Here is a 14,547-nt window from a genome sequence, read left to right on the forward strand (position 1 = left end):
CTTTAGAGAAAGTAAAACTAGGTGTATTGCAACTTTACCACCCACGCTATAGCCCCATAGAACCACATGACAGCATCATAGTCCCCATAATGTCGGGCTACCGCCATATAGTACCATACGCCAAGGCGTTCGATGGTATGAGACATTTTTAGTCTAGAGTTAAATGCCACCTCTTCTGGGAAAACGAAGGAAAATAAACTTCAAATGATGGGTGAGCAAAAGCTCTTTCGACCGTGCAATGATAAACTGCACTCCTCAGTCACAAAGAATTAAAACCAACTGCCTCCCAGGGGCATGGTGCGTTCGCGACAAAAGACCATAATATATCACTTAACTAACCTAAAGGCATAAATGAACGGAGGGAATTAGGATGCAATGTTTACCGGCAAAATGACAGGCAAACAAAAAAATTTTAAACCTATTTATTAATCCTTAATATTTATTGATTAAATGTCGAAATTGTTTGTTCCATTTTACTTTTTGACATGAAAATAAGTATTACATGAAATAATCGGTAAAAAATCCTTCTTAAGAACAGAAATACCCTTATAAATGCGACGCTTCTCATTACATTCCTTCTTCACTCTTAGAAGAAACAATTATCTATGCGAAAATTGGAGGCAACTTGGAGTGGTCACCTAACTAAATAATTAAATTACTAAATAAATAATCAAAAATAAGAGAAAACTTGTTGATAAAATCATAATCATCAAAATAAAATTTGACTGATATCGCTTTAGTAAATCGAACCCAAATCATAACGAATCCGACGATTACAAATAAGACAGAACTCGTTTTAGAATCCAAATAAAAAACTAAACACAACTCAAGTAGTATATTCAAATAAATATTTACACATATTTTAAAACAAACATTAAACAATATACGCATGCAACTGGCGGTATGTAAAAGAAATATTGTGTGACAAAGAAAATCCATGGTCTGTCTTGGAGTTCGAACCGATGATCACCCAGATGACATCGACAGACGGGTCGCTAAAAACGCCCTTTCTCAGTTATACATAATATCAACAAATCAATAACAATCAAACCAACGGCCTCCCAGGGGCATGGTGCGTTCGCGTCAAATGACCATAATACATCACTTAACTAACTTAAAGGCATAAATGTACGGAGGGTATTAGGATGCAATGTTTAGCGGCAAAATGACACGCAAACAAAAATGTTAAACCTATCTATTATTTCTTGATAAAATCACGATTAATTGAAATTAATCCTGAATAATTCTAATATCATGAAAATAAAATAAACAATGTCCGATAGACTAAATACAAATTTGGAGATGTCACTCCTTTCATTGAAAAAATTAATGAATTCATATTTTGTTAATATTTATTGATTAAATGTCGAAATTGTTTGTTCCATTTTACTTTTTGACATGACAATAAGTATTACATGAAATAATCGGTAAAAAATCCTTCTTAAGAACAGAAATATCCTTATAAATGCGACGCTTCTCATTACATTCCTTCTTCACTCTTAGAAGAAACAATTATCTATGCGAAAATTGGAGGCAACTTGGAGTGGTCACCTAACTAAATAATTAAATTACTAAATAAATAATCAAAAATAAGAGAAAACTTGTTGATAAAATCATAATCATCAAAATAAAATTTGACTGATATCGCGTTAGTAAATCGAACCCAAATCATAACGAATCCGACGATTACAAATAAGACAGAACTCGTTTTAGAATCCAAATAAAAAACTAAACACAACTCAAGTAGTATATTCAAATAAATATTTACACATATTTTAAAACAAACATTAAACAATATACGCATGCAACTGGCTGTATAATGTAAAAGGAATATTGTGTGACAATGGAAATCCATGGTCTGTCTTGGAGTTCGAACCGACGATCGCCCGGATGACATCGACAGACGGGTCACTAAAAACGCCCTTTCTCAGTTATTCATAATATCAACAAATCAATAATAATACTGGCGTTTCAGTTATTTAATTCCTTTATAGAAGTAAACTTGAAAGAGTTAAAAGAATCCTTTAAATGTAATCGGGTTTATGCGAACCTCCCTGCATTCAGTCTTAGTCGACAGGCTTGAGCAATACACTTGGCAATGACACTTCTCAAAGGGAAGTTCTCACTCACCCCTCTCTAAATCATAAATCATACAATGTCTAACCACACCAAATAATGGCCGTCCGCAGAATATTTCTTTTCAATAACTCAAGGCGGGACCAAATCGTCTCCCTTAAAATATATCGTCGTAAATAATATCATTTCAACTGATCTCATATCATATTCTAAAGCTTATTATTTCACTGCCCTGTTACAATTCTTTAATTCAATACCAAGCCACTATTCATCTTCTCAATTTCACATCCATAGACTTAGAATGTCCAGGTTCACATCCATCCGACTACGTAGAATATCTCAGCCTATGTTTTCCTACAGTTTGAACTCGGTCAAAAATCAAATATGGATTTAAACGTATCCATAATATTATTCTCATATACAGAAAGACAAATACGTGACATAAAAGGAAAACACTTTACTAAATGGGAGGGCGTTTGTTCGTTGTCCAGGTTTGTCACAAGTTACGGATATACCGGTAATTAATACAGCCATCTACATATTCTTATCGTGCAAAATTACATTAAAACAAGTGTGCCTTCCTCTCCCCGTGATATAAGCCCATAGTGCATTTTGAAAACACTGTCACCTTGCATTATCAAAATAGGCTTGAATATCCCAAAAAATTAAATATGTATATCACATATTGAAATCATCAATAATACGAATCTACATTTTCCCACCTAATCTAAAGCACGCACAGACTTACTGATATTCTGCCATTAAATCACGTACATGCAGTACATTAAATATTTTTCAGGCCCGAATTTTTAGCCCATACAATAGAATTTCAATTCCCATCTATATGAATATAAAAACAATATCAAGACCACTCAAAAGTTCTCTCCCTAATTCAAGAATACATTCAATTTAATTTCTAACCTTATTTATGCCATCTACGTATTACATGACCGTGCATTTGTTTAGATCAAAATTTATATTTTCTGTACTTATCGTCATGTCGTGAAATCCATGGCTCGGGCCCAGGAAAAGGCCCTTATCGTAGCTTAGCCTCTCATGGCGCTGACGTGTGTCACAAGATCGAATCCACTGCTATTCCTGCTGAGCACGTTCATAATCCCAGGGTCCTCTTCTGAACAGTAACAACTCTAATGATATTGAAATACGTTGCGTCACTCAAACACCTGTAAAAACTCTAATGATGTTGAATTAAGTTACGTCCCTCAAACACAAATTTTTTTTAAACTGTAACACTGTTCTTGTGGTCACGTTACTTAAACACTTTGAATACTATCACTTGGACAAGGTTTTTCACACCGCGTATTTGCAAAATGTATATTATCACTCTCAAACACAGGTAAGGTCAGAACACCAGCGAACCGCGGGTCTGCCTTGAATCTTTCTGTCAAGTGGATGTTGTGTCATCAGGGCTGCCCCTTTTATAACCTTACCCCTACACACACAATAGACGGCGGTCAGTCCCCACCACTTTTTTAATTAGTAGTTCTACATGTTATATGACATCGGTAATGCGCTCAAATGTGTGACTCAGATTGTTAAGTACTCTAGTTATCTGCGAAATATTCATCGATCGTCCGTTTCTTTAAAATTTATTATCAAAATGATGCCTTTACAGAATCCCCCGTGAGGAGTTTGCGTACTTAGTTAGCGTGGGTACGCTATTAGTAGTTGTACAATCAGATGATCGCGTATTTTTCCACACATTAACATTTTATAAACAACTCGAAATTTTGGCAGAGGTCTATTATGAAAACATATGACATGCCGAGGTTTCCCTTACTAATTGTTATGCATTTCTCGAAATCATACCATACAAATCAAGCTTGCAGGTTGGCATTAACGTGTTTCGGCCATTTTTTAGCGGTTGGAGGTATTAGTAATGATTTTCTTTCCTTGTCATTTTTCATCTCTCTCTCTCTATTTGAGGATTCCTTCAGTTACGACGGAGTCGTGCTTACCAGGTTAGAAGCGTTGTGCAAGCAGGTGCAACCTAATGCAACTTTCTGGAGCTTAACAAAAGTTTTTCACTGCCTAAAACAATAAATAAATATGTCCATGACCGATACGGTCACATCTGCCTTTCCGTAGGACTCAAGAAATTTGGAATGGGTTACCAATTTCTTAACGTATAGCAATTTATTGAAAGAAACTCTCAATCACATATTTGTTTATGGTCTCTTCGGTAGTGTATTGTTCTCATGAGCTCTCGGTTTTCAATCATAAACCTCTGGTTATCCCGTTCGATTCCGAAAGCATGTTGACTCAATATTTCTCGTCGTTGTTCTAACTCTTCACAATCTTTACACCATTGGATACCCTCGTAATCTTGGTGTTCAGTTCTTGTCATCTGGACCTCTGCTTCGTCAGGATTCTCATCTTCTTCATCCTGTGGAATGTTACCATCATCTTCATCTTGATCTCTCCTTCTTCCTCAGAGTTCTGGTCACATTCGGAGATATAGGGATTTACTTTAATGTCCCTGATATTACTACTTTGAAGATAAAGTTCGACGCTTTCGTTTTTCTTCTTTCTCTTCCTGCAGGAGTGTCCTAATGATGTTAATGCTCTTAGATCATGTGTCATCTCTAAAGACCTCCATTTAGGATCCCTGCTCATGTCCCATTGAGTTTGCAACTCTGGACCTCCATTTTCGGTTGCTTGCTGTGACACGGCTATCTTCCATCTCTTACGTCTATTACGTTCCCGCTGCTCCACGTATCGTCTGGGATTCAAAATTCGCACATCTCTTTTTCTTTCAATTTTGCGGGTTGTGGCTTCGAACCTCTCCTGCGACGATTTCTCCTCCATGAATACCATCTTCCCGGACTAGTAAACTGTCCGTACTTGTAGCAGTACCGTTTGATATGATACCGTATTTTCCGTTGGCCTGACGATCCACATTATTTTCCTCTTCTTTCTTATGCCTGACTTCTTCGATGAGATAGATTGTTTCGCTTCCTTAGAAGCAGCATTCATTTCCATGTTTACGTATTCTTGACTGGTCTTCGTCTTCTTTTCTGGTGGTCCCCAGTTCGATTCTTCGGATGGTCGATACTGCTTTTTCTCTGATACTTCTTGTAATTCAAATTTCTCGATATTTTCTTTCAATTAACGTACAAGGTCGTCATGTATGTCTACTTTTATCTTCGCCTTTTTCATCTTGTGCGACCAATCCGCGATCCTATCTGACGTCCTATCCTCATTCCTCCGTACCTCCTCTTGGATCGCGACTATTCCATCGAATGCCTGCTTTCTGACCTCGGATGTTTGCTTATCCGCGTTGGAAACAATTTGCTGTTTCAACGCGCTGGTTCCGAATTTCATGCATATCGACTTGAGTCTGATGGACCTCCTTCTTAACATCTTAACATCTATTAATAGTTATATAATCAGATGATCGCGTATTTTTCCACACGTTAACATTTTATAAGCAACTCGAATTTTGGCAGAGGTCTGTTATGAAAACATATGACATGCCGAGGTTTCCCTTACTAATTGTTATGCATTTCGCGAAATCATACCATACAAATCAAGCTTGCACGTTGGCATTACCGTGTTTCGGCCACTTTTTTACCGGGTGGTGTTATTAGTATTGATTTTCTTTCCTTGGCATTTTTCATCTCTCTCTCTCTATCTGGGGATTCCTTCAGTTACGACGGAGTCGTGCTTACCAGGTTAGAAGCGTTGTGCAAGCAGGTGCAACCTAATGCAACTTTCTGTAATATGTACAAGGGAGCTTAAGAAAAGTTTTTCACTGCCTAAATTAATTAATAAATAAATATGTGAAATATGTGACCGATACGGTCACAGTATGTGTATTAAGAGCTCAAATGGAAGACCAGTTCTGAGAAGAGAAGATAGGACCGAAAGGTGGCAAAAACACATCGTTTGTTCAGATGTAAGAAATCGCTGAGTTCACGTGCTAAATTTGAGTTATATGTTGTTTCTGATCAAATAATTTTTTCTCTCCCATCAAGAGGTCATGAAGTGCATCCGAAGGCTCCATCATTTCTTATTTTAGAGCATATCAACCAAATTCATTTCTGGTTCAGTTATTGTTAGGAAAGTGTTCATCTATTTCAGTACCTTGAAAATGTCACTTAGAGAGTTTTCACTATAAACCAAAGATATTCAACAACTGTTTCAAGGGAAAGAAGTAGATGATATGGTTCTGGAACAAAAAGAGGCTGTAGATGCTGATGAAATTGGACACCCAATTTTGAGATCAGAATTCGGAAGAGCTTTGATGGTCCTTACTAGGAACAAGGCACCTGGAATTGATGACATACCCTAAGAATTACTGACTGACTTAGTGTAATCCAGCATGGCGAGATTATTCCATTTAGTGTGTAAGATGTATGATGCAGGAGATCTGATCCGTCATCCGATTTTAGAGAAAATATTGTAATACCTTTTCCAAAGGAAGCAAGTGATGACAAGTGTGAAAACAAAAACACCATTAGTTTAGCATCTCACGCTTGCTAAATGTTAAGATGTATTATTTACGGACGAATGGAAAGAAAAGTTGAATCTGACTTGGGAGGAGACCAGTTTGGATTCAGAAGGAATGTAAGAACACGTGAAGTCTTTATACGCATTACCTAGTTAAAGAAGAGAATTTCACGTAAATGGAATTCATAGATCTAAAGAAAGGCATTCGATAATGTTGATTGGACCAAGCTATTTTAGATTCTGTAAGTGATCAGAAATAGATACTGAGAAAGAAAAACTATCTGTAATCCGTACAAAAGTCAGGATGTATTGATATGTATCGAAGGCTACGGAAACGGAGTAGTAATCCAGAAATGTGTGAGATAAAGTTGCGGTTTGTCCCTTCTCCTGTTCAATGTTAATATAGGACAGGCTGTAAAGAAAATAAAAGAGTAAGTTGGAGAAGTAAACACAATCCAAGGAGAGGGAATAAATTATTCTGAGTTTTGCAAATGATATTATTGTTTTAATTGCTGAACTGTATGGACACAGTCTTAGAGGATGAGTATAAGATGAAAATAAGTAAATTGAAAACAAAGTAAGGGAGTGTAGTTGGACGAAGTCAAGTGATGCAGGAAATATTAGGCTAGGAATTCAAGTCATAAAGGAAGTAGAAAAGTAATTTTACTTGGGTAGTAGAATAATTATAATAATAATATGTATTATTTATTTTGGCAAAGTAAGGGATGCCTTAACCTAGAACACTGTTAGTAATAACTACTGATTAAAACAAAATGAAAACAATATTGACAATAATAACAGTAATAGTATTAATGAAAGTAATCACACGTAAGAAACGAATCATATCATCTATATAATACACATCGTACGTAGAGTGCATTAAAATATATGAATGATGAGTACTATAAATACTACTTAAGGGAAAGTTCCAAAAAATAAATGCATTTCTACAATATGCTGAGATATCGCCTTCTATTGAGAAGTGAAGAGAAGGATTATTAAGAACAAAAATATCTGTGTAGTAAAGAGGGAAATAATCATGATGAGGAGGTAGGAGGAGATGTTTCCAGGTCAAAATATGATGATTCATGCATGTTTACCTAGTATTTCGATACAGGCATACTTAAAAAGTTGAGCTGCTGGACATGCTTCTGACGTCTACTGGTAAGAGATTCCATTGTCGGGCTGCGGTAATGGTGAATTATTTAATTTAAATAGCTGTTCTATGTACAGAAAGGGATAAACACACAATGCCGCAGGATCGGGTATTTTTGATATGGTTTGTGGAGAGGAGTTTGATGCGATCACGGAGATAGGCTGCTTGAGAAGTTTTAAGAATATTATGCAAAAAGCAAAGAGTATGACGTATGCGTTGTTCCTTCAGGTGAAGCCGCCTGAGCCGTATGTACGACGGTGTGACATGGTCATCGTAACGAAGTACACCGATGTATCTTACACAAACATTCTGAGCACACTGTAATTTCTATCCCCTTTATACTCCTAGGTTGTTGTAAACTATATCGCAATAATCAAAATGAGGTAATGCGAGTGATTCAACAAGAAGTTTTAGTTTAAAACGGAAAGTGAATTTCAATTTACTGAGACAGTGCAGAGTTCCGAATTTTCTTTTACACACAGATATAGTTTGGGCAGACCAGAGCAGATATTTGTCATATATTACACCAAGATTCTTTATGTATTGGGTATACTTTATGGAAGTTTCTCTTATGGAAAGCTGTGGTAACGCTATTCGATTGAGTTTGCAAAATAATTTAGGGTAACCAATAATTATAGCATGGGATTTTGATGGGTTTAATTTGAATCAGTGAGTTTTGGCCCATATATCTATGGTCATCAAGTCTTCATTCCAGTGAAGTATTTCTGAGTGTAGGTTTTCGGGTTTACTGTTTATATGTATCTGTAAGTCATCTGCGTGTAAGTAGTATTTACAGTGTTATAATCTGGAAGATATGTCATTTATATACAGAGAGAAAAAGAGGGGGCCCAGTAGAGATCCTTGTTGAATTCCTACGTCAACCGTACGCCAATTTGAATATTCATTGTTGTTATTATGTACGCACTGACGGCGGCCAGTGAGATAGGAACTGATCCACTAGAGTGCACTCGCCGATAAATTTAAACTATTTCATTTGTATATAAGTGTGTCTCTGTCAACAGTCTCGAAATCTTTACTAAAGTCCAATAATGCTGGACCATTCAGTTGTTTGTAGTCCATAGCTTGCCTTATGTCATCAGCCACATATATTATGTACTGCAAGTGCTGCGTGTTGGTCTAAAGCCGGACTGGTGGATATCGAAAAGACTGTGTTGAGTAATATAGTTGGTAATCTGCTTGTGAACCATGAATTCTAAATCTTTTGGCAATACACATAAGATGCTAATCGGCCGATAGTCACTGACGTCCTTTGGCAGTGTTATTTTCGGAAGCGGGCGAATTATGGCCATTTTCCATATTTCCGGCTAAGTCCTCTGTTGCAGTCAATAATTAAAGATATTCATCAATGGATAAATGATGTGATGGAGAATTTTCATGAGAATTTCGTGGCCTATATTATCTACGACACTAGCCTTGGTATTGATACGTTTTAATGAGGCAATCACTTCTTGCGGTTTGACGTGACTGAAGTGAAATTTGTCCCTGTTTACAGATGGTGTATTATCATGTGCATTTAATTGCTTTCTCTTTCCCGACCGGAGTAATTCCCATTGGCGAGATGAAATGGTCGTTTATTTCGTCTACGCTAATATTTAGTTCTTCGTTAGATTTGTGGTTACTGATGCCGAAATATTTCATAGATGTCCACATTGTCGCAGGGCAAAGGTCAGGTATAATCAAATTATGGGCGTAACATAGCCGAGCACTTCAAATTTTAGAGGTCGTTTGGTTACGCAGAGTTTTATACAGTATGTCCGAAGTTCACTTCCGCTGGGTAGTGTTTGTATCGTCTATGAGAAGTGTCTCGATTAGCGATTACGTGAAGAATTTCGTCCTCTATTCACGGTTTAGGAACTCTGAAACCCTTTCCCGTGCACACTGCGGGACGCCGATCGTAAATTTGAGTTACTAGGTCATTAAATATTGAAAACAATTTCCTCTACATTATTGGCCCGATTTATCTCCATCCACAGCACGGAAAGAGCATCTCTTTCTAATTTGGCTGCGTCAATTCATCTGACGTCCTTGGTTTCGGGCTCTGTAATTGGTAGGACAGGTAGATTATGTCATGTCCATATAGTCCCGGGGCTGGTGTTTGTCCAAGTTGCAGAACTTTCGCTGAATTTCTGTTTTTATTAGATCAAGAAGAGTGTGACTGCAACTAGTGTGGTGGGTTGGTCTCTGGGGTAAAATTGTCCTGTTACATGCTTCAAAATTATTACTAAACTGTCGAGTAGAAGCTGCAGTACTGTCTGACAAATTTGTGTTGAAGGCTCCCTTTAAAATACCGTGTTCATAGTCTGGCAGAAGGTTTAGTATTTCAGTTTCAAGGTCCGTCAAGTACCTTACATTCGAAGGCTTGTAAACCACTCTTAGCAAGCATTTTGCTCTAAACAGGGTTAACTCTACAAACAAAAACTCCGGCTTACATTCATACCGTGATGGTTATTGGCTAATTACTTGAGGGGGGAGGTCTCTGGCAACATATGCAACCCTCCCCCCCACCAATGCCTTTACCCTCGCGGTCATTTCGTAGAAGGACGTACACATCCATGTCAACAGCTGAGCTTGGGCATTTGCTGGTCAACCACGTTTCTGATATAATAATTGCGTGGAATTGGCGCGAAGAAAACTGGTCATGCATTTCATCCATTAGCGTTTTGGACTGTAAAAACTGCACATTACAGTGACAAACGTTAAGACCTCTTGTTTATTGTTTCACAGTTTCCTTCAATATAGTAGCGGCTGAGAGACTATCTGGGATTTCTTTAGCAGCTGTGAGTGTGAAGGTTAACGGAACAGGGGGCTAAGGGGATAGAAGTGAGTGAATGCGCTTAGGCCGGCAGACGTCAGCAGCATGGCCTTGTTGTGCTAAAGGGTATGCCAACTTCGGAACAGGAAAGTAAATCTTAAACAGAACTAAAGAGAGGACTATTGTTAAATACAGTTCAAGCAATACTGATTACTGTAGAAATAAAAGACAATGCGAGTGTAATAAAAATGACGGAACTCACTACAGACAAATCATACAAGGTAACTCACACTAATGAGTCTAATTTTAAACTGGAGGGTTCGAATTAGCGATGTTATACTTGGAAAGCAGATACTTAGCATAGTAAAGGATGTGATAGGAAGTGTGTAGGGAGCGCCGTGCAGAACAGTTGACTATCAAGCAGCGGAGCTACCCAATAACAAGCTCATAGGCGACAGCGTACAATAAAAGTCCAATGGCTAATCAATTGCCCACAGTTATATTACAATTTGCACCAATAAGAATCCCAACTCTACAGCAATTAGTTATCGCAGAGTTCCGTTCTATTGGGCAAGATTAAACGATCGTTTCCATTCAAATTTCACACGAACAATTTTCCGGTGTAGCGGTGATTTCACATAGTCCTCAAATTATACCGCTACAGCCTCACGCCCCAAAGGCACACATCAGGGTAGGGTGGTAAGTTGAGTTTGAATACATAGGTAGATAGAATAGTGACTGGCGAAATATGGCACTTCATACACATCGTTGTTTTAGAATTGAATCATCACAGGGCAAGTCCTCAAGAGATGGAAGTTTTGACAGTCTTTAGCTTTATGACGTAATGGCAACAGCACAAAATCAATGTCGACGACAGGATTATTTGTGGCACAGAAATGATGAATACGTTGTGGCCAGTACCATGTACATTCTGCCAAGTAGATGTTGTTTACACACAGTCGATACGAGCACAGGCAATGGCTACAGTCATACAGCATAATAGAGTGGTAATGTAGCCCGTTTTCAGCACCGATGGTGGAGTTTAACTAACCTTCTCTGCTCACATTCACTCCATAAAATCCTGTGCTATGCGTACTCTAGGCATTCTTTACAGGTTTACTGAAATTAATGATATTAACGCCTTAAAATTATACTTTGTCTCGTATGTTCTCCCCATTATTGACTTTTGTTCCCCTATTTGGTCCTCATCTGCTATCACAAACATATCTCAACTAAACAGTATTTTTAACTTTTTCGCTTTCATTGTTAAGACTCGCAATCCTGTTTTTTAAGAACAAAACTAGATCCGACATCATGAACTACCTGGGTATACTTGACCTGAGAAGCCGTTTACAGTTCTCTGATCTATGCTACCTTCACAAAATAATCAATGGCTACACCAAATGTAATTCTCTTCCAGCGTACTTCCCTATACACGTTCCTCCCCGCTCTACACGCAACCGGCGCACCCATCATATGTCCCATCCGCGCCTAACCTTACAACAACGCTCTATCTTCCACCGTCTCCCTACTCATGGTAATTCACTACCCGATATCGACAATTTCACACCTTTCGCATCCTTCAAACAAAAAATTAAAAGATTCCTTTGAAGTCCTCTCCAGGTTTTCACTTTCTTCCGTCCCTCCAACCCTTGACCTTTCTTCTTCCTAATTTCTGAAACCGACACTTGCCAGTTACCGTTGTCATTGTTGTTACATTGTTACTGTTAAAATTGTTAATTATTGTTGTTTATACCTTTGTTATCTTTTATACTTATTTAAATTTATTATTATTATTATTATTATTATTATTATTATTATTATTATTATTATTATTAGTGTAAAATGGCCCTCCATAGGCTGTATCTAATAATTAAATAAATAAATAAGTAAATAAATAAATAAATTACGTGCGCACGTAGCTGATACATATCGAAGGGGTAGATACACCATGAGTAATATGAGTACGTAGCACTGGGGAACATCAATCGGTCACAAGACATGCATGCCTTACGGACACCATTCATTAATGTCAGTTCACCACAGTAATATTAACTATTCGCGAGGAGAGAGGAAACGTGAGATTTAATTGTAGTGTATTTCTACTACGAAGGCAAGGGAAGACAATATTTCGGTAATCACATTAAAAGCGAATGTAGTTATGTAGTAGTGGGTAGTGATGTTTGCAGATTACGATTTAGGAATATCACACTTGCGGTTGATACGACACTTTGTACCATCTGCCAACTTAATTATGACATTCCGTGATCAGTCCAAGTGTTCTTCAGTTCATGAACAGTGATGACTGCCTTAAAAAATGATAGACGAGTTGCAGTCGAATGATGGCGGAAGTAAGGAGAACATAAAATGCAGAATTGCACAAGCAAAATTAGCCTTCCTTAGGAAAAGAAATGTGCTCACTCCGAATGTTGACTCAAAATTAGAAAGACGCCTTTGAAGACTTGCATCTGGAGCGTTGCATTGTATGAATGGAAAGCATCGACGATAACTAGTTCAGAAAGAAAGAGAATAGAAGCTTCTGAAATATGGTGTCACAGAAAAGTGCTGAAGTTGAGATGGGTAGATCGAATCACGAATGAAGCGATACTGAATCGGATTGGTGAGGGAAGAAAGATTTGACAAACGTTGACCAGTAGAAGAGATAAAATGATAGGACATACTATAAGACACCCCGAGACTTGTTCCGTTGAATTTTCAGGGAAGTAGGGTTGATAAAAATGGCAGGGGTAAACCATGGTATGAATTTCATACACAGATTAGGGTATATGTAGGAAGTAGTAGTTACGTAGAAATGAAAAAGATAGCACAGGATAGGATGGCATGGAGAGCAGTATCAAATCCGCCTATGGACTAATGACCCAAAGTCAGCAGTATCACCAACACTATACCTAGGTAGTTACCAGAAAGGAGCGTTGGAGGCATGCATCAGCGTCCCCTGATCTGAACCATGAGGAGTTACAAATTATGAAACCACTATTCACCGCTCCCCCTATACAATACGAAGAACGCTCTTAGCCAACAGGCAAACTGTTCTTTGATTCTACAGTGTCTGCTGTCGTAATCTTTCAGATGATCGGCAAACTACGTAGTATCGTAGCTCATGGAAATATAAAGATTGTAGAAGAAATTTTGAATTAACCAAAAATGAGGAGAATATTTTTTTCCCTGGTAACCTGTTCCTCATTTGTCTCCGATATAGCCTCGCTACTGACTGGAAGGATGCCACGTATATATTCACTAACCTTTATGAAAACTGTAACACCAAGAAAGAAACGCGTTATTTAAATGAACGTTATAACACATGGCAGTACAGAAATGGTTAAGTTCACGGATCTGTACATGACCTTTCAGCTTCAGTATTCAGTATTTTCTGTAGCTTCCACGCGCATCAATCGGAGCCTCTAAATATCCTGGCATGGAATAAAAGAGGTTTTGGATATGTTCCTGGGTGTTTCCCTCCACGCAGTTTGTATGCGAGTCCACAAATCATCGACTTCGGTTACCGGAGGACCGTAAAGGAAAAGTTGCCAACCAACCACATCACGGACATGCTCTGTGGACGACATGTCAGGTGAAAATAAGGCCAGGGAATCACTGGTACCCGTCGTTCTTCGAAGAATGCTTGCATACAAGATAGGTAAAGCTCTGATGGGCCTAGAATCCTAATCACTTATTGCTGCTACACTGTTCTACACACCCACCGAGTTTGGATTCATTCGGGCCATTCTTTCATGGTGCTGCAATTTTCGAAAACGTTATTGCATATATATATATATATATAGAGAGAGAGAGAGAGAGAGAGATAGAGAGAGAGGCCGATGACCTAGATGTTAGGCCCCTTTAAACTACAAGCGTCCTCATAATTATCATCATTATCATCATCATCATTATCATCAGAGGGAGAGAAGTGATAGCAATTAGTCTGCGTATCGAGGACAATAATTAGGCCTACGTAATTATCAGGTGAATTGGCCAGGCTATTTGGACAGAGCAGCTGTAAGGTCTCATTTGGGATATGTTGGCTTAGAGTTGTACTCCGAATTTCGTT

General features: G+C 38.0%; 1 protein-coding gene across 1 annotated transcript in view; it reads left to right on the top strand.

Annotated features, from left to right (window-relative positions):
• Nucleotides 1-7,909: 7,909 nt before the first annotated feature.
• LOC136863581 (lutropin-choriogonadotropic hormone receptor) overlaps nucleotides 7,910-14,547 on the top strand; it is a 97,131-nt gene continuing 90,493 nt past the window's right edge. Inside the window, exon 1 of the mRNA XM_068226002.1 lies at nucleotides 7,910-7,950. Coding sequence (XP_068082103.1) covers nucleotides 7,910-7,950 — 41 coding nt within the window. The remainder of the gene's footprint in view (nucleotides 7,951-14,547) is intronic.

This window comes from Anabrus simplex, chromosome 2 (assembly GCF_040414725.1).
Source record: "Anabrus simplex isolate iqAnaSimp1 chromosome 2, ASM4041472v1, whole genome shotgun sequence".
Taxonomy (NCBI): domain Eukaryota; kingdom Metazoa; phylum Arthropoda; class Insecta; order Orthoptera; family Tettigoniidae; genus Anabrus; species Anabrus simplex.